The 24,876-nt window shown below is 44.1% G+C and overlaps 1 protein-coding gene across 2 annotated transcripts in view; it reads right to left on the bottom strand.

The window, feature by feature from the left end:
- Positions 1 to 3,945, bottom strand: part of CYTH3 (cytohesin 3) — a gene marked incomplete at both ends in the record, with an annotated part of 74,164 nt that extends 70,219 nt beyond the window's left edge. The window contains one exon of one of the 2 annotated variants that reach the window (XM_084249192.1): positions 3,897 to 3,945. In XM_084249192.1, the coding sequence (XP_084105318.1) occupies positions 3,897 to 3,945 (49 nt within the window). The remainder of the gene's footprint in view (positions 1 to 3,896) is intronic. The other variant, XM_084249193.1, reaches the window with a different exon arrangement.
- Between the last annotated feature and the right edge of the window lie 20,931 nt (positions 3,946 to 24,876).

Below are 24,876 nucleotides of genomic sequence, written 5' to 3'. Positions count from 1 at the left end.
TTTTATATTGTTTTTTAAAAATGATACAAGACTTCTCCCACAGAGGGTATTTTCTCACCAGCATTTTTCTATGAAACTATTTTCCAATTTTGGAAAAAAGTGAAGTTAAGCTAAATGGTTTTTGATTTTCAAGCAATAAGACATACCAAAAGTTTCCCCTCTGTCTACATTCCCCAGCTGTTCAGCTCCCACGTCCCTCCTAGGACAGGTAACCATTGTTATCAGTTCCTTGTTCAGCCTTCCCGAGAATTTTCATGTACTGACAAGCACTTTTTTTTAACAGAAATGGTAGCGCACAATGCACCTTTCCTTATACATTCCTTTTGTGACAAGATGTTTTGGAGACCTTTCCTTACCAATTTATAAAGGGCCTCTTCATTCCTCTCTACAACTTTATTAACTTCTATCTACCAGAGTCCATCCAGAGAAAACAGGAGTCCCTCAAGGAGCCCATATAGAAGAAATTAAATACAAGATATGATTAATGGAAATGCTCAGAAATCAAGCAGGGAATGGTTAGACAACCCAGAAATCAGCAAGACCAAGAAGCTGCTACCACCTCTAAGGTTAGAGGTATTTTCAAAGCTCAGGAGCTGAGTCAATGGGCAGGAGCTGGAGTCAAAAGGAGCTGAGGCAACTGCTGGGGGGGGGGGGGGCAGAAAGAGAAGAGAGGAAAGAACCTGGCTTCTCCTTCCGGCCAGCCAACTTCCCACCAATGGTTCCACTGATCAGCTGACCCAAGGGGCCTGGGAAATACTAGCTGCAGAGGTAAGTATCCCCCACCTCTCCTGCAGGGGAAGGACAAGCTATGGGTAGATCTGAGCCAACAGACAGAGGCTGGCAATGCTCTCTTAAGCTGTAACTAATTTACACTCCAATCACCAACAGATGGTTTCAAAGGTGGGGGTTACAATTTGCCTGACAGGTGAAACATTGGACCTCACCCCATAGTCTTATTTTTATCTTATTGAGTGAGGCACACCTTCATGAAACACAGACAACCCTCATCTACATGGGGGGTAGGGATTACAGGAAGGGGAAAACCAGTAAAGTTATTCGCTTCATCTGCTACAGATAGTCCATTCAGGAACATCAGAGAGACGACCGAACAGCATTAAAATGGTGGCAATGGGCCAAACTAGCCAGTCACCTGCCAAGTAGAGACATAGCTCAAGAATTGTTCTAGAAAAATTGAAAGGCAACAAAACCCCCCAAAGGGATTGAAAATACCTTAACTACACTCTGCACACATTATAAATAACAATGTGTTCTTGTAATCTTGAAACCCCCCCCTTTGCTCCTCCTTAGAACTGCCTTCCAACCATTCAAATCACCATCCTCTCCTTATCTTGCATTGAAAGAACAAATAATACCCTGAACAAAATTTTTTAAATAATAAATATAAAAACAGCAAGTAGGAATCCTTTTTAAAGCTTTTAACCCAACCAACACAATCTCCAAAAAAGACCTTTCAAATTATCTTTTTCCTCCTCCATAACGACTGTTTGGATAGATTATTTACCTATCTTGTAAACAAGCTGAAACAGGCTTCCCCACATATAGTCCAAAATTTTTTACTATACTCTAAAAGTAAACCAAAAAAAGTTGTTTTACAATTAGCTCACCAATGACTGGCAACAGAAATTATTGTCTTCAAAGGACTTAACTTATTTTTGAAAACGTGAATTTTTAAAACATTGTTAAAGCCCTAAATGGTAATAACTGTAAAGAACTGTAAAAAGGTATGCTAATCTCAAAACTTTCAAAAATCGAGTTAGAGAAAAGCACATCAAATTTATACACTAATTATAGAACTATTCACTTTGAAACTAAGACTTTCACTTATCCAAAAATTTATTCTAAGGTTGCCATTTTTAAGTGTATTTGACAATGCAGGTAAGAACGGTTTTAACAAAATCATATTAATAAAGGTTAAAGCTTGTTTTCCAGCACTTTCCAGGTTACCTGTCTTTTCAGTAGACAATCAATAAACATCTGCTCCTTGTTGAATATTCCAGTGAGGTAAATTAAAAAATTCACTAAAAACAATCATAAACATTTTCTACTGCAAAGTACATTTTTATAAGTTTTTTTAATATTTGAAAGTAATACACAATTATTCCATAAACCTGGGAGATCTAAAAACCAAGAAAAGAAAATATCCATAATATCAGTTTTTACATCGTTTAGATCATGGCATATAAAATAAGTGCCTAATTTTAACGGTTGTAAAACAATCCAGTAAACTTCCCATAATTCACCTCATCATTGTCCTATAGGTGTTGCTGTTTCCAATTTTCTAAAGACTTTTGAAACTTAATATCAACCTTTGTTATAATTTTCAGGATCTATAAACTGCTAAGGCACATGGGCTTTCTCCGTTTATAGCAGGCTTTTTACGGTCAAGTCTTCCACATTTCTTTACTAGCAGAGTCTGAAACACCTCCCAAACAGCTGGTTAACTTGACTCTAACGTCAAACTTTTATATATTACAGTTGTTTGCCTTTAGGCCAACTTTAAATATTACAGTTGTTTGTCTTTTAAATATTACAGTTGTTTGCTAAAAGGGGAAAACTGCTCTGTCTGTTGTTACCCAAAATTGTGCTAGGCAGGAGGAAACAAGTATCCACGGAGAAATGATGGTTGAGAATCTTTACGCAGCCAGTCTGGCTGCAGGAGGGTTTGCAACTGCGCTCCTTCGCTCCACAGCACTTTCTTTCATAAACAACACACCCACTCGGTGCCACAGCGCTAGCCTCGCTTTAAGTGGGAGAATCGAACTCGCCAAATGCCACCACTCGGGCCAACTCTCCGCCGTCTCAGCCGCATCGCTTCTTAGGGCACAAATACTCCCCCTCTCCTTGAGCTGCACTTCAATTCTAGAAGGCACCTTGATTAACCACTTCATCCTGAAGCATTCAGTACTGCTGATTCTTACAGGCAGCTGCTCCAGCAGTCTGTAATTAAGATTTTTTTTTTTCCCAAAACCCTCCCTTATTACCGGGGGTTCTGATGATTCGGTAAGTCAGCAAAAAGGCTTCAGTCGAAGTGGAGAGAACCCCGACTTCGGGCGTTCCTGTAAAATAGGGGTGTTAACCCTCTGCTTTCCAAAGCAAAGACCCAGACACCGACACCACACACAGGCATCCCGCTTCAAAGGCGTAATTCGCAGCATGACACGACAGTAATTTGCAGTCCACTAAATAATTTGCAACAAATGAGAATCCTCCAGCAAGAGGCAACTGACCGGCTGCCTGGCTTTCCAGTCTCGCCTCGGCCGCCGGCTGCAGCGCCAGACTCCGAGCCTCGGCTCCTCGGACTTATTTCCAGCGCACTCGGCAACACCTCCCCGTTCATAAAACGCCTTTACCCCGCCTGCCCCTCCTCGTGGAAGCGACCCCACTGTCTACTCGCGCCCTGAAGTCAAGAAAACTGTCACGACGTTCAGCCCTCGGCCCCCACCCGCCTCTCGTGACCCCGAAGGGTCTAAAATGCAAAACTTTGCCCTCCCGTTCCCGGGGATCCCCCTCCCGGCCACCACCCGGGAAGGGGTCACCCGCCCTCCTGCGGCGGGGCTCCAGGGTGCGGACGCCCTTGGCGGGGAAGGTCGCCCCCAAGGTCCCCCGCCCCCGGGCAGCGACCCCCGCGCCCGGCTCCGGCCTCAGGGCGCCCCGGGCGGCGGGCGGCCCCGCCCTCGCCCCCGGACCCTTCAGGGCTGGGCGGCGACCCCGCCGGCCCCCTCCGCGGGCCCCTGGACCCCGCCTCGGGCCTCCGCGGTCGCAGCCGGCGCGGCGCGGCCGGGACGCCGCCTCCTCACGCAGACGCGCCCCGCACCGGGCGCCGCCCCCCCGCGCGCCGCGACCCCGGCCCCAGGCCGCCGGCCCGCGGGCCACACCTCCGCACTCACCGCCGCCGCCCTCGCCGCCGCCGCCGTCTTCGTCCATCTTGAGGCCGCTCCCGCTGCCGGCAAGCCCCCGGCCGGCGGGCGAGGGGCCGCGGACGGTGGGCGCCGCGGGTGCGGAGCGCGCGGACCGCAGGCAGCTCCGGCAGCGCGCGGGCCGGGTCGGGCCCGGGCCTCCTCAGGCCGGGCGGGGCGCTCGGCTCGCGGCGGCGCCGTCACGTGACGTCCAGGCCCCGCCCCCAGGCGGGGTGGGCGGGGCCAGGTCGCTCGGCCCCGCCCGAGGTAACCCGCCCTGCCCGGGGCTCGGGGCGCCGGACCCCGGACCCCGCCCGCCCGCCCCGGGGTTGGTCTGGGGAGACGGAGACGAAGCCTTCGAGGGCAGAACGCGCTGGACCCGTCCCCGGGACCCCCACGCTGGAGCTGCCTGTGTGGACGTGGGGCTCGGGGCGCGGGAACGCCCGCGCTACAAAACCCGGCGAGGGGCGCTCCTGGCACGTGCTCTCCGGAAAAAAGATCAAGCAGCTTCTTCCAGAGTCTGGCCTGCGCCTCTTGGCCCCGAGAAATTTCGGAGTAATGAATCCTTTCCGTTTTCTGGTGTATAATGGAGGCTCTCCTCCTTCCCAGGCGATGAGTGCACTTTAAAATTAACAAAATAGAAGACTGATAAATAAATGTTCGCATGAGGTCGCACCTGAGTTCCAATGCGCACACCTGGGCCCACTCTAGAGGGCAAAGTAAGCATCGGGCAGTCTGGCTTCAGAAGCCCTTGCAGTTTTGCTTTTGGGAAGCTGCCAGCTGCCCTGGATTTATGATGCAGAAGAAGCTCCAAATTCAATTTCCCGTGGGTACAGCCAGAGCCCTAAGCACAGGCCTCCTGGGCAGAAGGCCTCAGCTTGCTGCAGCTCCAGAGCCTCTACCCAGCACATCTCTCACTCCACAGCTTGCTTCCAGTAACTTCCCAGTGAAGTATTGAATGTGGCCAGTCCCAAGCCTTTCTGCTCATTTCGCTTTAACTAAATTGCATTAAAGAAAAGGAAACATCGTAATGGGAGAGATAATTCATTTCTAATATAATTTTCCAGCAACTGTTTTATATTTACAAAAGCACATTGAATGGAAGGGTCCTTCTGCTGTCATTTATCAAAGCTGACAGTTTTCACCTTTTTGTTCAAGGTTGTGGAAGGATTCCAAGGAGTTCAATCTCCTACTAATCTCAAGAATGAAATACCCAGCATTCTGGGACTTTTCAAGCCAGGGGGCACACTTCTGGGTGCAGATAAGATGCCAGGCAGCATGTGACAAATATGAAACACAAAAGGGTCTGGGAGTCAGGAGATGTAGGTTTGAGTACCAGACCCCAGACTTAACTTCCTGACCTTGTTCCTGTTGGCCTGGTTACTTGGAGATAACAGCATAATTACTGAGAAAAAAAATGACAGCATACTTTGAACTTGATAATGAGATATGTGGAGCTTGGAACTCAAATATACTATCCATTATAAATGCTTTTAACTGTCAATTCCTAATTCCTTGAGGATTAGAGTATGATCCCCAATTGTTCTCTCAAAATTTCAATCTGAGAGCTGCTACTCAAACTAAACTAATTTCCATCAGAATAAAGGAAAGCCTACTTATTTGTAAACAAAATATACTATCCCCACAGTTTAATCTGGGTGTCCATTTTGACAAAGCCTCGAAAATATTGGGGAATAAAGACTCAGGGTGTCATTTTTGCATTTGCATGGGGAAATTGGAAGACTTCAAAAACTTCACTCTCAAAGGAATTACTATCTAAAAGAATTTTTTTTTTTTTAAAAGAAGTCTCTATATGGCTGTTTTCCAGCATCTCGGAAGTCCCACCAAAATAGCAATTGTCTAATCAGTTCACATACAGATCATGCCTACACATAGAAACATTAACTGTCCTCCTTTTTCACTAAGATAGACTCTCACTTTATCTAGCTTATGTGTGATTTACTCAGATGTTGAAAGGTTTATAAGTGAATTTGTAAGGAAAACAATTCACAGCAGATATCACTCCAAGATAACAAGTGTCAAACCCCAATCATTCAGTCAGAAAATAAATATTGAGGCACCTGCTGTAGTGCAAGCACTGTCCCAGGTGCTGGGAATCCAATGATGAAAACGATAGATTCGGTGCCTATCCTCAAAGGACTTATGACCCAGGAGGAATATTGTCATGAAGCAGATAATCACACAAATGATTTTTAATTTAACATCGTGATGCCCTACCCTATTTATAGCCTGCCTCATGGTGTTTGCTGTTTCGTGTAAATTGGCTGGGCAGCCTTAAAACTCCTTCGGACCAAGATTATAGTCTGAATTTATTCTATCTCCATGATCCTCCGTAGGGCCTGGCCATGTCAAAAAAGAGAGAAAGCAACAGTGTTTGTTACTGCTAGTGGACAAGCAAGGCCAAAAAGTGGGGGACATGAAAACACGTTGAAACATAATTATCAGACCATTGTAGAAATAGTTTAAGAAATCAAGAATGTGTACGTTCCAGAATGGTCAGAAGATTGCTCTTTTATATTCACCTCCATCCTCCAAGTGGAAGCCTCTGAAATCTGACCAAAGTGTCCTCTCCCAGCACAAAGGTCATAGGAGCCAAGTCACTGGCTACACCGATATCTTCATGCTTGGCCAGAAAGAAGCTGCCCGTGCTGGCAGAGCTCTGGCTGCTTGCATCCTGCACAGAGCCGTCCCCGTCTCCTGTCTCCTCCGATAACAAGAGAGATGAGAGAAACAGCAGCCACTGTCAGCAGATGGGAATCTTGCTAATCTGTTACATCTGCTCAGGGGTCTGGTCCAGTCTGGGAGGGAGCACACAGCCGCCGGCTCACCGTGGGCAGTCACGAAAGGAAAGTCATGTTTTCTGAAATCTAATTTCATCTAGGAAAGAAAACATCTCTGGGGATAAAGATGATTTTGTGCAGATTAGCCTTCTCCACTCTGCCCAGGCAAACAACCAGGGTCTCAGTGTCAAGTCACAGCCTCATTAAAATTTCAGAAGCTCCGACATCATGTCCTTCACAGCTCTGTGTCCCTTTCTGATTGCTCGATTGTTCAATGCAGTCCTACCTTGTCTTTCCCCCACCCCTGTAGACTCTGCAAGACTGACATCAGTCCTCTGGCCTCACGTTACCAAGGGCAGCTTAATTCCTTTTAGATTGATTAGTAACTTGCATTTTTGCAAGAACACAGGCGGTCAAATTTCTCATTAGTGGTAAACTTGGAATAATCATTTGACAACCATTTCAAGCTATTTGCCACTGGAAGAGAGGCATTAGATCCACTCAAGGCGGCATCAATATTAGGAGTTATTACGCATAAGATGTCTTCTATAGTAATAAAAGGCAGTGCTAGTTTTATCTAATTCTTCATATTTCTAGTCTGTCTCTGGCCTACTAAACACAAAAGCAAAATAATTTTTCTTCACTTTAAAAATATCCCCATTAGAAGTTGGTCCGAGTGTGCTGTGTGCAGCTTAAAGTCTTCAGGAAAATCCATTCTGGAGTAGAGCATGTACTATTGGACAGGTCATTAAAAAGAAAAAGGGTGGAAATGACAAATGTCAGGACAAAGAACATTCGTCTGTGATCATGGACCTCTAATAGCAAGTGTGCTCTTGCCCAGCCCCCGAGTGACAAAACAGCACCTGTTATGGAGTACAGTGTGGCCAGAGGGCTGAGCTGTGCCCAAGCACATGCAATTCTGCAATTTGTAAAAGAAAATGGAAAAAAAAAGAAAATTCCCAACCAAAACCTGTTCTCTTTAGTCCAAGGATCAGGAAAGGCTTTACCCAGCAAGACAGAAACTTTTATACAATCAAATAATCCTTCAGTCACCCTCTACCCCTGCCAACATCAGCAAAATAAATAAATAAATAAACAAACAAATAAGTAAATAAATAGGCTAAATGGGGAGCCCTCCACCTCCTCAGGATGAAAGGAGGTGTCCCAAACCAATGCTCCCTTTACCAGAGTGTATCAGAGAAGGCCAGGTAGGGAACCCAGGCTTTCATTCCAACCAGACAGGCATGAGGTTCCCTTTCACTCCCCACTGGCATCTTAGAGGAGGTCTAGGAGTCAGACTGTTGATGACCTCCAATTGTGACAACACCCCAACCTCATGGTATCAGCACACATGTGGGGACCAGCAACAATGCACTCAAGCCCCTCCCAGCCCAGGAAGTATCTGCCACTTAGGGGGAACCTGAACTTCTAGGTCCCACTCAGCGAAAACAAGGTTCCCCTTCCCCCAACCCAGATGTCCACAGAGGTCAAGTGGAGAAGCTAGAGTTCCACACCCAGTAAAAATAAGGAGGCTCCCTCTTCCTTCACGTTCGGGGCTGGAGGAAGTAGATATAAACAAAGTATTTATCTAAGAGCCAGGGTCTCATAACAATACCAAAAAGTCTCGGCTACATTGGAAAATCACTTATCTCACAAGAACCAGGAAAATACTAGGTTGAATGAGAAAAGATAATTAATAGATGTCAACACCAAGATGTCAGAAATGTTAGAATTATCTGAATAAGATTGAAGCAAAAGTAAGATTGAATAACAGCCAACATAGTCAGTAGAAAATTGTTCAATGAACAATTAGAAACACACTTGAAACAAAAGAAAAAAAGCATAAAATCTCAACAAACAGAAAATCTCAGCAAAGAAATAGAAGGTACAAAGATGAATCAAATGAAAATTTTAGAGCTGAAAAAAATAACCAAAGATAATTTTTAATCAGTGAAGAGGGTCACAGAAGAATGGAAAGGACAAAGGAAAGAATCAATAAACTTGAAGACAGAGCAACAGAAATTATCCACTCTGAACAACAGGGTGAAATTAAACTACAAAAAAAAATTAAAGCCTCAGGGACTGATAGGACTCTAACAAAAGACTTAACATTCTAGTGATCAGAGTTCTAGCAAGAGGAGGAGGGTGGAATTGATAAAGTATTTGAAGAAAAATGAACTAAAAACATCCCAAACTTGACAAAAGACAATAAATCACAGATTTAAGAAACTGAGCAAATCCCAAAAAGACAAATTCAAAGAATTCCATGCTGGGCCTCCCTGGTGGCCTAGGGGTTAAGTCTCAGTGCTATCACAGCTATGGCCTGAGTTCCATCCCCAATCACTGGCCAGGAAGCTGACCCACATGGCATAGCAGACCTCTCCTGTCTTCGCCCTCTGATCCTCTCAGCAGAGTATTTCAGTAGATCTGCCTGTTTTGCTCCCTGTTCTGTCTCTGGTGAATCCTCTCATCCCACCCCCACCCCTACGGCACCTCTGGCCTACACCCCAGTTCTTCTTTGCAAAAAAAAAAAAAAAAAACAATTCCATACCAAGACACATAGGAAAACTTTGAAAATAAAGGGGGTGTGGGGGATCTTGAAAGCAACATTAAGATTTCAAAGAGAAACATATTTTAATACAATAAAATTCACTAGTTGATTTTTAAATGGTTCTTGAAAAGATCAGTATGATTGACAAGCTTCGAGCAAGACTGACAAATAAAAAGAGAGGACACAAATTATCAATACCAGAAATGAAACAGTTCCTGCAGATCATGATGCATCACAAGAGTGATGCAGTTGCCTGCACAGGAAGACCCATGTACATAAATACATGTATTTAAAGGATAATTACATCTGTAACTTTATATTGCATGAACACCTCTACACTCATAAATTCAACAACTTAGATGAAATGGGCCAATTCATTTATAAAAATGTCATTACATTGTTACCTAAGCCAGATAATTACAGTTCCAAAAGAGAAAACTGCAGACAATATCCCTCATGAATATAAAAACAAAAATGCTTTAAAAACATTAGTAACAAAAAAATATTAGTAACAAATATAATTCAGCAATTATAAAAAGAATTATGTAACAGGACTGAGTGGGGTGTGTTCCATGGATGCAGGCTAAGAAAAAAATTACATGATCTCATCCATTGATGCAGAAAAGCATTTGACAAAATTCAACATCCATTCATGATTTAAAAATTCTCAAACTTCAGGCATAAAGGAGTGCTTTCTGAACCTGATTTTTATAAAATCTACAAAAAGCCTATAGCTAACATCAGAACTTTGAAAGACTGATGGTTTTCCCTTAAAATTGGGAGCAACTCCAGAATTTTGTTCTCAACACTATCACTGTCCATTGTTCTGGAAGATCTAGCCAGCAGAGAAAGCCAAAAGGTCACACAAATGACAAAGGAAAGAATTAAAGTGTTCCTATTCACTGATGACATGATTGTCTGCATAGAAAATTCCAAGGGTTTACAAAAAATCTCCTAGAATGTGTAAGTGAATTCACAAGGTCAAAGGACACAAGATTAACATATGAAAATCAATTATACTCCTGTATGCTAACAGTGAATATGTGGAAACCAAAATTAAAAATGCAATGTACAATCCCCCCTTAAAGAATAATTGAGTGTAAGCATAACAAAACATGTGTAGGACTTGAATATTAGAAACTACAAAATACTGATGAAAGAAATCATAGAAGATTGAAATGAATGGAAAGACATACAATGTCCATGGATTAGAGGGCTGAACATAGAAAAGGTGTTAACTTTCCCTAGTTGAGATTTTTTTTTAAAGATTTATTTATTTATTTATTTATACAAGCACTGGGTACAGTCAGAAGCGCAGGAGGGTGAGAGAATTCACCAGAGCCAGAGCGGGGAGCAGAGCAGCAGAAGGACCGAAGTACACTGCTGAGGGGAGCAGCAGGCGGCAGGAGAGCTGCACGCCATGTGGGACCCTCCTCCGGTGGCCGGGGAGCAGCCGGGAATCGAACCGGCACTGCAGAGGCTGCAGGCAGCTTCGCAAGCCAGTGCTCAACCACTGCGCCACCGGGGAGGCCCTAGTTGAGATAGTTTTAAAGTGATTTCTATCAAAACCCCAGCAGAGTTTTTGTAGATTTAACCAAGATTATTCTAAAATTTACACAGAAAGGAAAAAGAACTACAACAGCTAAAACAATTTTGAAAATCATTTTACAATGATGAAGACCTTGTAGTATTGGTGCAAAGACAGAGGCATAGATCAATGGATCAATGTAGAGAACCTAGGATTAGCCCCCACACAAGTACGTCAACAGATTTTTTGACAAAGGTGTAAAAAGCAATTCAATGAAGGAAAGATAGTTTTTTCAACCAGTGGTGCTGGAATAACTCGACAGTCATAGGCAAAACTAGGAGAATCTTAAACTCAAAACCTCATAAAATTAGCTTATTTAACATTTAACTTAAACTGGATCATAGACTTAATGTCAAGCATAAAACTATGACATTTCTAGAAGACCCGAACTGCACTGTGGCATTTGGCAGATGGGTAGTGTTACCTGAGAAGGGGCACAAGGAGCCATGGAAGTTTTAACCTTAAAAAAGAAAAACCCAGGGCCTCCCTTTTGGTGCAAGGGGTTAAGACACAACCGATGAAGCTGTCCACAGCCACTGCAGCATGAGTTCAATCCCCAGCCAGGGAGCTACCCACATGGCACAGCAGACCTCTCGACTCTCCTGCAGCTCCCCTCAGCAGTGTATTTCAGTCATTCCACCTGTTCTGTTCCCTACCCTCTCTCTGGTGAATCCTCTCACCCCTTACACCTCTGGCCTGTACCCCAGTTCTTGTATGCATAAATAAATAATTTTTTTAATATTTCATTTATTTATTTATACAAGCACTGGGTACGGTCAGAAGCACAGGAGGGTGAGAGAATTCACCAGAGCCAGAGCAGGGAACAGAACAGGCAGACCGACAAAGTACACTGCTGAGGGGAGCAGCAGGCATGGCAGGAAAGGTCTGCGCACCATGTGGGACCCTTGCCAATGGCCGGGGATCGAACCGGTGCTACAGAGGCTGCGGGCAGCTTTGCAGGCCAGTACTCAACCGCTGCGCCACCAGGGAAGCCCAAATAAATAAATTTTTTAAAAGAAAAAAAAAAAAAGGAAAACCCGCCAAAATGCAGTAACATCGGGGGAACATAGGTGGTCTGGCTTTGAATTTGTAGAATCTGTCGGGTTTGTAGATTTGGGATTTGGGATCATGGCTACCATTTGTAGTTTTTGCTTGTATACTGAGTTGAAAAGTGTCTCCACCTCTGTACCCCCCAAAAATTCCATGGTTACCCAGAGTCTCAGAATATGACCATATTTGGAAGAAGGGTCTTTGTAGATGTCATTATTTAAGATGATGTCATGCAGGAGTGGAGAGACTGCAGTGATGCAGCTGCCTGCCCAGGAAAGCCCAGGTTATGGGGAAACCCCAAAAGCCATGATAGTCAGGAAGGGTCCAGCCCTTAAGGCTTCAGAGGACAGCAGCCCTGTGGACACTTGATTTAGGATCTCTGGTCTCCTCCAGAACTGTCAATAAATGAATTTCTGTTGTTTTTCAGCCCCCTCCCCCTTCATGGTAATGAACCGCAGTGCTAAAAAACAGATACCATTTGAATCTGTCTTTTTGTGGCCTCGAGTTAAATGGAGGCTTGCTAAGGAGGCTCAGAGGAAGGACAGTCTCATCCTGGGCTATCAGCAGAGCTGCCTCGAAAGAACAATGAATTCCAGACTCCATTTGGGAACTGAAGACTTGTCTTCTATCAAAGGAACACACCCTCCAGCATGCAGCATTTTTCTGTATGTAAAAGAAGAGCTTGGAAACCAGCAAACAAAAATCACATTCTTGAGCTGCCACATAAATGTGGGGCCTGGGGGTGCACGCTTGCCTGCTTGCTCAGCAGAAGGCTCTGTGTCAGCTGACTGTGAGCTTCATCACGCCTCCCAAACCCTCCCCCACAGCATCCAAGTTCAAAGAAACAAGGTTTCTGGACCTTGGCAGGGAAACACCCTGCCCAACAGGTGAGTCAGGTTGACAGAGTGTCCTAATTTTTTTTAAGACTTTAAAGTTCTCTTGGCTTCTCCTGAGTAGAGGCAACTGGCAAAAAATCTCTCTCCATCATTCTCAAATGACCTGCATCCTCTGCTCTTCTGAACTTAGCATAAGAACAGGTGGGGCCCAGGGTTTTCTCTTGGAACCTCCATCAACCACCAGATCGCCATCACCATTTTCATCATTGAATAATATAGTAATTGCTTTTAAGCACCCGCTGTGTCCAGGCTCGGTCCTAAGTGCCTTCCCTTCCCAGCCACCCTACCAGGTAGGTATTGTTAGCCCCCATTGGATACAAGGAAGCTGAGGTTCAGAGACATACATTAACTCGCCTATGGTCACACAGTAGAAAGCGGAGGAACCGCAATTGTCCTGTCTCCACTGCCAGTCACCTCTCAAGACATGATCCAGCCTCTGGAATACAAAAAAGGGAAAGCGTTCCAGTTCTCCTGGAAGAGTCACACCCAGGCAGTCCCCAGCCTGCCCCCAGGACATGGCCACGTGTGCTCTCCTGGCCCCCCTTCTTTCCCTGTCTTCTGTTACATCTTTGCTGAGCCTATATACCATGTGTCATTGGCACTGATCAAGGGGCACCAATTGACTTCACACTTAGGAGTCAATTTTCAAAGACACATGGTCAGAGGGGCTGGGTTGGGGAGTGACTCTTAATGGCTACAGGATTTCCTTGCAGGGTTAGAGGTGATCAAATGCTTTGTGACAAGATCGCAGCCGTGGTTGCACTATACGGTGAATGTACTTCATGCCACTGAATTGTTCGCTATAAAGTGTTATGTGAACTTCCCTGCAATACATTAAGAAGGTTTGGGAATTGCACAACAAAGGGACTCCATGGTGATTCTTTGTAATGTTGTCAGAGTCTAAAAGCCCATCATCTTCTCTATTTGCTGGAACCATGCTCTTGTCAAATGTATGCAGGCAGCAGGCAACAGCCCCCAAGACCCCAGGAGTGGGGGTCATTGGTTGAAACCAATGAGGCAGCATTTTGGTTGCATTGTTCTCCCCTTCCCTTTTCAGCATCCCCATGTCTTACACATCCTGTTCACATGAAAGCTGAGGTAAGACAGGCTATCCAGTGACATAAAAGGAAGGCTCAAGAAAGGTGACTTAGGAAGGTAGATTTTCAGTGCTTCTGACCTCAGAGCTATCACTTTCCCTTCTGTGCTGCTTCTAGAAAACCAAAGACAGACAGATCTTCCCGCCCACATCCCTGAGCACCCTCCCCAGGGAGTATGATGAGGCAGCTTCCTAATTGCTGGGTGGCCTCTGAATGCAGTGACCCTCTGAGACATGTCACCCAGCAGGTTCTCCAAGAAGATCTTCCTGTCCCACCAGCTGGAGAAGGCCACAGAAAGACCAACCTGGCTGGAGGAGGCCACAGAAAGACCAACTTTGTCAGCTTCAAGATTTACTGACAAGGAAAGCAAGAAACTGAGAGCAGAAAGCAACCCAATGATCCCAGCAGAGGAGCCTGAACAAGCACTTGTACACACACTCATTCACAGCAGTATGATTCATAATATCTAAAGATGGAAAGAGCCCAACAGCCATCAACAAATGTGTGGATAGACAAAAGATAGAATCTCTGTACCATGGAATATTACTCAGCCATAAAAAGGAACAAAATACTGATATGCTATAGTTGAACCCCCAAGACATTATGTTCTATAAAAGAACCAACACAGAAGACCATCTACTGCATGATTGCATTCACACGAAATAGCTGGAAAAAGTCAATTTATAGACAGAAAATAAATTGCTGATTGCCAGGGATTGTGGGGAGGGGTGTGGCAGAATGGGGAGATGGCTTAATAGAGATAAAATTCCCCCTGGGGGTGATGAAAATGTTTGGGAACTAGTTAGAGGTGGTGGTTGCACAACATTGCAAATGTACTAAATGTCACTGGACTGTACACCTTTAAATGTTTTTTTTTAAAGATTTATTTTATTTATACAAGAGCCAGAGTACAGGCCAGATGCACGAGAGGGTGAGAGGAGTCACAAGAGACAGAGCAGGGAACAGAACAGGCAGACTAACAAAATACACTGCTGGAGGAGAGCAGCGGGCAAGACAGGAGAGGTGTGCTTGCCATGTGGGTTGCTCCGAAGCCAGCGGGGATCGAACAGGCACTGCAAATCTGCGGACAGCTTCAGAGCACTACACTTAATTGCCTGCGCCACCAGGGAAGCCCTAAATGTTTTTTTTTTTAATTATATATATTTTTATGGTAAAGTATACATAGCAAAATTTACCATTTTAGCTGCTTTTAAGTACGTGGCATCAAGTCCATTCGCAATGCTATGCACCCTTCACCACCTCCATCTGCAGAACTCTCATCTTCCCAAACTGAAACACTGTCTCCATAAAACATTAACCCCCCAGTCACCCTCCCCAACTCCTGGCAACCCCCATTCTACTTTCTGTCTCTGTGAATTAGACGATCACAAGTACCTCATATAAACGGAACCACAGATTATTTACCTTTCTGTGACTAAATGGTTAAGTTTGTGTTATGTAAATATTGCTTGGAGGAAAAGGAAAGTAAAAAAATCCCAGCCACCTTTTCATCCTGTTTTACAAAAACACTGAATCTGAGTTGAGGTAGCACAGCCCCTTTGCAAGCTACCCCTCACCCTCTCCTGTCATTCTTGGGGAGTAGAATGCATTGGCTGGAAGTCAAAATCAAACATGTGCCGGGGCAGCTGCAGCTTTCTGGGGCCTGCGAGGCTCTGGTGGGAGGAAGTGCTGTCCTGGGCCTCAACAACAGCTTCATGAACAAATCTCAAGTTTAAGTGCATGAGAAAAGTGACTGCTGTGGTTTCCTCCTAATGTTCCAACACAGACAGCTTACTTTTGCTAATGGAAAGGCCTGTATCTACTTCCTGGATTTTGTGAATGGGATATAAACCCAGGAGAGAAAGCTCCCACACATCACCAATTGCACCCCATCCATTTGCTTTCTGAGTGTAACTTCAGGTTAATTATTTATGATAGGGCTACAAATGAAGTGTTAGTAATAGACTGGCTTCCTCTTCTAATTGCTGGGTTTCTGAGAAGGAGACTCAGCCTGGAGGGATTTGTGATTAGAATGAAAGGAAATAAAAAAAATAAATAAAAAGCAGACGGCTTTGGCCTGGTTCAAAAGAATAGGCAGGTACAGAGAATTAAAAGGAAAAATTAATTATTAATAACCAGAATATGGAAAAAGAGGGCAGGCAGGAAGAGATGTTTTCCATGAATATGTGCTGGCTACTTGGCCCTTACCTGAATCACCTCTAACCAGAACCCAGGGCACAACCACAGAGTCATCAGCCAGAGGTTGGTTCTGAAGATGAAACAGCTTAAACCTGCCCGATGATAGGAAACCCCAGAGCCAGGAAGGGGGTCTATGGTAACAGGGACTTGCCCATGAAAGCGAACTGAACTTTGTTTTTTCCAAAGACACACGTGGAGCATATTCTATTTAACTTCCAGTCACTGTTCTCTTATGATAAGCATAGCTTTTGGATGTTTCTGCAGTTACTTCTTATGTGGGCGATGAAAACCCATCCCTTGCCTGACTCCATCCCACAAGATCAGGATGGGAGGGGAAAAAAATAGAAAGAAAACAGAGCCAAGTTCCAAAGAGTCCTCTTTTGCAACTTAGAGATTATAGAGAGGAAGAAATGATAATGATATTAGCTAAAATGTAACTTGAACGTTACCTGTTTATTTATGGCTCATCCTTGTCCCTGACTACTGACAACTAAGAGTTGACATATTTAGCAGCTTACACCCAGGTAGTCTTCCTTAGAAGCGAGAAGTAACGTGTTAGGACACAATGAAAATTTCCATTTTGAGGACACAATTTGTAGCCCAATTGGTTGAGGATTTTTTTTTTTTTTTTTTTGTCATTTCTATCCCACCAGGCCCTGCTGAGTTTTGGTAGATTCTAAAACAGACAGTACTTCCTCATATTGTATACCATGTATTCCAGTAAGAAATATTAAGGTATGGAATTTAATAACAGACATACTTAATCATAGATGTTGCATTTGCCTATCCTGGAAGATTGAAAACAAATGATGAAGGGGCTCTAGCTGGAAAGCCAAGAAATATCACCAAAGTTTTAAGAAATGGACAAAGGTTAAGATGGTGAAGTAGGGTGGGGCTGCATGGGGTGACAGAAACTCTTACAGGGTGACCCATCAAAGGAACCACCCCAACTGGTCGTCCAATGAGACAGACACCAAAGGGCACAAGACTGGTTAGAAAATGTTGCTCATCACTTTTCTTCTGCTGGGAATAGACTCCCCCGTTTATTCCTTGGCCAACTCAACATCCTCAAAGTGCACCTGGATCTCCCCTCCTCCAGGAACCCTTCTCTGAACCTCCACATTAAAGAAATGGATTTCTGCCCCAGAGAAAGGAGACCATTGTCGAATGATGTAACTGTCCACTCCATGGTGGTGTGAGAACCTGTCCCAGGACCATTCAAGCAGAGCTGAAAGGAGTTACAGCTGAACTAAGTTTCCTCCAAAGTCCCTTCTGGCTCTGAAGATTGTGTGAATTTTCAAGTGAATAGAATTGAAGTCCTTACCAGATCCACAGCAGCTCTTTAGGCAAATTCCACTGTGGAGGAAAAGAGCCATGGAGGTTATCAAAACTAATGACGGAAGAGCCACTGGGGCCAAGAATCAGAGAGGTGGTCCCCACATAAGGCCACCAGGAATTGACACCCTGTGCCTTGCTGGTGGGAATGTAAAATGGTACAGCCGTTGTGGAAAAACCACAAGTGACAGAAGGAGTTACAAGGAGTTCCTCAAGAGTTAAACATAAAATTACCATATGACCCAGCACTTCTACTTCTAAGAATACGGTAGGTGGAAGAATTGAAAACAGATATTGAGACAATACTTGTATTTGTATACTCATTGCATCCCAAATGCCCATCAATGGCTGAATAGATAAACAAGTTGTGGCATATGTGTGTGTATATATATAGATGTCTCAGCTATCAAAAGGGATGAAGTACCGACACATGCTCCATGGATAAGCCTTGACAACATTATGCTGAGTGAAAGAAGCCAGACACAAAAGACCACAAATTGTATGATTCCATTTATATGAAATGTACAGAACAGGCACATACAGATGCAGATTGGTGGTTCCCAGATGCTAGAGGGAGGGAGAGAAGGAGGGAAGAAGGGAGAATGGGGGAGTCTGCTAAGTGGGTACAGGATTTCCTTTGGAGGTGATGAAAATATTTTTGGAACTAGAGAGCAGGGGTGGTGATACAACCCTGTGAATACACTGCATGCCACGACTGCTCACTTTAAAAGGATTAATTTTGTTATGTGCATTTTCAACTCAACTGACAATATGTATAAGGTCCCAATATTAAGCATAGAATAAGGAGAGGTCACTGGGGTTCACTGCAATGTGACTTGGGGCTTCAATTTTATTAGTGGGAAACAATAATATCTGCCATTGTGAGTTGTTCTTAGGGTTATAGCTCATTTACATTAGTGCCTGGTATGTATTAGCTGTTATGAAAAACAAACGAAGAAAGCTGTTTCAACGTCTCCAAATACCCTGATGTGCACACGTCAGTGCTAGCACGTAGAACCCTGGCCATTCTCAAAACAATGAAGGGGTGGTCTGGCTCTAAGAATATCCTATCTCCCTCTTGAGAATTGATTTATCAGCAAGAACAGATTTTATTACTTGAAGTTCTACTTTTACTACTCTCCAAAAAAATGCAATCACCAGGTTGGAACATCAGCATTTATTGTGTGCCTACTGTGTACTTAATACTTTCAACCTCACCAGTGGCCACTGAACCTATAAGTGCATGTTTTGATTCTGGTATTTTGGTGGGTTTTTTTTAAAGATTTATTTATTTATGCTTACAAGAACTGGGGTACAGGCCAGAGGTGCAGAGGGTGAGAAGATTCACCAGAGACAGAGTGGGGAGCACAACAGGCAGATCTACTGAAATACACTGCTGAGGGGAGCAGTGGGGAAGGCAGGAGAGGTCTGCTATACCATGTTGGTCAGCTCCCTGGCCAGGTATCGAACTTGTGCTGCAGTGGATGCTGATAGCTTCACAGTGCTGAGACTTAACCCCGTGTGCCACCAGGGAAGCCCCTGATTCCCGTGGGGTTTAGGATGAGGAGTAATTGGGGAGGCCCAGGGAGGTCTTTAGCTGCCCATCATCACAGCTCAGGAACCATGGCTCCTTATCCACCTACCAAGATACAAAGAAAGTGGCTCAGATGTATGGGAGAAGGCATACGAAGCCTCCACGTGAGATGTGAAATCTTTGCAGCTTATTGAAGGATCTGTAACATGCAGGACAGAAAATCAACAGTTACTCCTAAAAGTCAGGGCATCTTGGAAATAGTAAGAGCAACTCCATCTCAGCATGCTTGGCTTTCACTGTATTTTTGTCCCCAAAGTAATAAACTGAATACAAACAGTTCATTCACAAGAGCTAATAAATGACTTTAAAAAAATTCACGCTTCCGCCTTTTTGAGTCCAACAGTGAGGAGATGGCCATCTGTGAACCAGGAAGTGACCTCTCCCCAGATACAAATCTCTGGGCCTTGATCTTAGACTTCCCAGCCTCCAGAACTGGAATGCCCCCAGGTTCAGTGTCACATTTTTGCTTGATTCCTATAGAGACAATATTGCTAGAAAGTCCTTTCGGAATTGGTGGGAAATGAGCAATTTTGGAGAGTGGCTTCTTTGGACTTAAGTGAACCATTATGAGCTAATCCCTGCTTTAAATATAATAGTTGAAGTGGTCTTTCTATAGCATGTATGGTTTAACTTAATCAAGATTCCTTCCATATGTAGGACCGATTTTTATGATGAAAAATCAATTCCTAAAGAATAACACTGCTTTGCAGTATATTGAGTACATCATCCCCACCTTATCCTCAGGGGATACCTTCCATGACCCCCAGGGGATGCCTGAAATCATGGAAAGTACCGAAACCTGTATATTTTTTGTTTTTTTCCTATATATATCTCTATAGTAAAGTTTAATTTACAAACGAGGCACAGTTAAAGATTAACAATAACTAACAATAAAATAGCAGGTTGAGCGCTGCTCTGTGAAGCTGTCTGCAGCCTCTGTAGCACCGGTTCAATTCTCAGCCGGCTGGCAAGAATCCCACATGGTGTGGCAGACCTCTCCTGTTGCGCCTGCTGCTCCCCTCAGCAGTGTATTTCGTCAGTCTGCCTGTTCTGCTCCTCTCTCTGTCTCTGGTGAACCCTCTCACCCTCCCATGCCTCTGACCTGTACCCCAGTTCTTGTAGAAAAATAAATAAATCTTTAAAAAAAAAACCTATAACATATTATCCTAACCACATACAAAGAAAAGTTATATATGCTATTGATACAATATTACCAACAAAACGACCAAAATACAAATATTGGTTACCTTTTAATAAAAGGTCTACAGATAGCTCTAATTTTCCTGTTTCTATTTTTCTGTATTTTCTGTGTGTTCTATTATGAGAATGAATATTATAATATTCAGGAAAAGATAAACTTTAATTTTTTAAATGCAGCCTAATTAAACAAAGGAAGATTGGCGTTTTCACTGCAGCTTTTCTCTGGCACGTATTAAAGAATAAAACACATCAGTGTTCACAAATATAGCAACCTACCCTCTGCTTTCTTTACAGAGATGAGAAATCGTTCTAGAAGACATTTTAAAATTCAGCATTTAAGAAAAAATTGATTGAAAATAAAGTCCATGTACGTTCTTGGTATCTTCATTTGTCATCACATTTGGCTAAGCCTGTTTTTATTCTTCTTAAATCCCCATGAACTTAGAAGACACAGCCACAGTTCAGCTAAATTTTTGCGTTGGCTAATAACTTAGTTTATGAATGTTATAAATATAACTGATTTGTAAGGGAGAAAGCACATTCTTGGCAAAAACCAAATGTCTCTTAAGATGGGCTTAATTAAAGCAAAATGCTCTCTAAATAAAATACCTCTCCAGAATGCATGAACATTTTAGAAATTGGACATGACAAAGTCGGTTTAGAGACATGAGACTATTTTAAGCAAAACATTCTTTGTAAGAGTCCCAAAGTATGGCTAAGCTGCGCGAAAAGTCGGCTGCAGAACAAAGACTCTGTGTTTGAAATTTTAATACGCACATTAAAAAGGCTAAGAAATAAGACTGTAATCTGGGTGAGATTAGACAAAACCAGGAAGGTGATAAAATAGCAGAAGGAAGTGCCTTTCAACATAAGAATTTTCAGCATTATACAAGAGACCTTAGCTCTGAAAAATGACGGTGGCAAGGGGCCATATTCAAGGCAAAACTTCATGGTTAAGATACATGAGATATTTTTAAAGCTTGTCACTTCCATTTTCCCACTTTGAAGGTTTTTTTTTTAATTTTCTCAGTTTAATACGAAATGTTACACATTTTCCAAAGTGATCTTGGCCACCTATGGTATAATGAGAACAAGGTCCTGCCATTTGAGTTTGAGACAGTTATAACTTGAAGTGGTACAGAGTGGGGTCCCAGATCTCAAAGGGTCAACTAAGGACCAACTGCAGAAGAGTGACAGTCTTTGCAACATTCTTGCCAAGAAGCAAGCATCCCATTGTATGTCAAAGTTTTATCTGTTTTGTTTGCCAAATTCACTTGAAAGGTGAATTGGAGGAAATGGGTTGGCAAGTCCCGTGGGACAATTATTCACAAGGACCCTGAATACCTGGGCTACACCTGGACTCTGCTCTCCCAGGATCCAGCCAAGGCCTCACGCTGGTTGTTGACCCACTTAAAGAGCTGCCGCGTGATTGAAAATCATGTCGGAAAATTTTATTCTTTTTATACGCAATTAAGTTACTAACTTAAGTATATATCCTGTTTAACCTTTATATCTGGAATTCTCAGGGCCTGAAAGGGCTTTAATGTAATTTTTCATAGATGGGTGGACTCAGATTAGTGACATGTTTCCCAAGAAAAGAACCTACTTTCTGTTTCCAAAAATATCAAACGCTCTGAGCATTACCACATTCTCTATCTTTTTAATTCCCAGGCAGGGTTGAAGTGAACTGGAATAAAGTGGGGTGAAGAACCTCTTCATATGACTTACATTTCTCTGCATTATGAATTGCTTCATGCTGTGATTCACCTCTCCAGACTTTAATTACATGACTAAGAGTTGTTCCTTGGGTAAGGATTGGGTAAGGTGATTGGGTCATGTTTGCATTTTAGAAAGATCAATGTGGGGGAAGGAAGGTTCGGAGGGTCAAGTCAGGAGGCAGAAAAACAAGCTTGGAATTCAATGCAGATAAAAGATAAGGGCCAGGCTAAGACTGTGGAGGTGGAGATGGGCAGGGAGAACCGGCAGACTCAGATCCAGCAAGGAGATTGGCCGGGTAAGACAGCGACCTCATGGTTGTCCTAGTCAGCACTGTTGTGGCTCCCCCAGACCCAGAGATCCAAAACAACCATTTTATTATGATGAGGAGTTAACATCGGGCACACTGAGGGTGGCCTGTCCCTCCTCCATGAAGTCTGAAGCTTCAGCTGGAAAGACTCAAAGTCTGGGGAAAACACAATGGCTGAAGCAGAATCATGTGGAGGCATGGTCACTCACGTGTTGGGCAACTGTTGCTGGCTTTCAGCTAGTACCTCAGATGGGGCTGTCAGCTGGACACCTCCTGGTGGCCTGGGCTTCCTCACAGTATGGCGGCCAGCCTCACGTGAAGCCTCTGACAAAGTGGTGACTCAGGGCTCCAAGCACAAGTATTCCTGTGAACAAGGCAAGAGCTGTCTGGCCTTTTATCACCTGGTCGTGGGAGTCATTTATGTCAAATTCCATCAGTTAGAGATGAATCATGTCTGCCCAGACCCAAGGTGGGGGTGGGTTTACACTCCATCTTACAAGAGCATGAGGGACAGGAGATGTGACCACCATCTTTCTTAAATACAGTCACCAAACATTTTCTCTGCACCAAGTGCCAGTCATTGGGTTAAGCACTTTCACTACCCTCATTGGATTCTTACAAAGACCACCAAACAGGTGTTATCACCTCATTTCACAGATGAGGAAACTCAGGCTCACTGAGGTTAAGTGGCTTGTCCAAGTGCACTAGATCAATGAACGAAGACCCACACTCAGGTGTCCTGACTCTGAAATCTATTTTCTTATCCATTCTCCAGTTATAAGAGGTTTTTGAGGGATGAATGATGGGAAGAGAAACCAAGGATAACAAATTGGATGATGAAGAGGGGAAGTGTGGGCAGGAGCAGTCGTTTGTGGTGCAGCGTCAGTGAGGTGAAGCCACTGTCAGAACGCTGCAAAATGCCCAGGCCAGAGTCAGATGTCTGGACCACAAGTGGCCCGAGGGCCAGAAAGGAGAGAATGTCTGGAAAGAGGGAGTGGAGAAGGGAGAGAAGAAGCAGCTGAGCACCGAGGGCAGAGAATACCAGCTTGTTGTCAGGAGGGGGCTGGAGAGGCAAGACGGGGCTGTGCTGGGCAAATGGGTTAGAAAGAGAGCCCGGGGACCCGAAAGTATTGATGTGATGGAAGTTAGGCTGATGGAGGGCCCTACAGGAAAGCAGACTGTCACCGCAGAGTCACAAGTCTGGCCAAAAACCATGCTGTCAAATGAAAGAAGCCAGACGTAAAAGGCCACATATTGTATGATTCCATTTATCTATGAAATGTGCAGAGTTGGCAAATTCATAGCGATAAAAAGCAGAGGCTATGGGGAGGAGGGAATGTGCCTGGAGGTTCTTTTGGGGGCTGATAAAAACATTCTGGAACTAGACAGTAGTGATGGTTATACAACATCGTGAAAGTACTCAGTGCCACTAATGGTAAATTTTATGTCATGTGTATTTTACTACAAACAACAATAAAATAACCCTACTGTCACATATCCATAGTGGGAAAAACTGATACCTTAATTAAACCTCATTAAAATTAAAAACATTTCCAAGTCAGAAGGAAAAAGACAAATATCAAATGGTTTCTCTTACATGTGGAATATAGGGAAACCAAACAAAAGGTCGAGGAAAAGACAAAACCAGCGGGCTGAACCTACATCTGAGGCACAGAGCAAGGGCAGGGGAGGGCGGGGGCCAGGGGAGGGGAGAGAAGAGCACAAGGGACTATGGGTGTTGGCTTACGTGTGATATAGTGGTGGAAGAACTATGGACTACACCTGAGGGGCGAAACCAATTACTGTACGAAAATGAACAATAACCTAAGAAAAAAATCTGATGGTAACTAGAAAAAGTTAAAAGCATTTGTTCTGCAAAAGATTCTGATGAGAGGATAAAAAGACCAATCACAGACCAAGGAGAAATTATTTGCAAATACACAGCCAACCAAGGACTTGGATGTAAAATATATAAAGAACTTTCAAAACTCAACAGGGAAAAAGCAGGTAGGCTACTTCAGACTAATGGGAAGGCGCAGAGGAGACATGCCTTTCCCTGGCTCACTTTCACAAGATGTCTGGGTGATTACCTGCCTAACGTCTCTGGGTATCCCCAATTAGAGCCCACGAAAGCAGGAACTGGGTTTGGCTTTGCTCACATCGTGGCCCATGTCTGGCCCAGGGCCTGGCATATAATAGGAGCAAAAGGCGGGCCTCCCCTGGTGGCTCAGCGGTTGAGCGCTGCACTGCGAAGCTGCCCGCAGCCTCTGCAGCACCGGTTCGATCCCCGGAGACAGTGGAGGCAGAAGAGGTCACACCAGAAACAGGGTACAGTTGACCAGAGAGAGGGAGGCATACTGGGACTTGGACTTTTAATCTGAGTCATGAGGAGAGACAGTTTTCATGCAAAACGTCAGATTAGTTTCCACAAAGGAGCAAAGAAAACTCCCAACCTCTGTCCCCAGGGCCGGCAGCAGCCTGACACTAGGAGCTTCCCCCTGCTGCTGACTCCACGCCCATGTCAGGGGTTCCCAGAAGTCTGGGCCAGGGGGAGGCAGGTTCTTAAGGAAACTCGATGAAGACTTAACAGGCCAGCAGCCCACACTTCTGATTTCTCAGTTA

Source organism: Talpa europaea (assembly GCF_964194135.1).
Source record: "Talpa europaea genome assembly, chromosome: 12".
NCBI lineage: Eukaryota > Metazoa > Chordata > Mammalia > Eulipotyphla > Talpidae > Talpa > Talpa europaea.
Note: the sequence above shows the minus strand (reverse complement) of the source record. Positions and strands in the feature narration are given on the sequence as shown.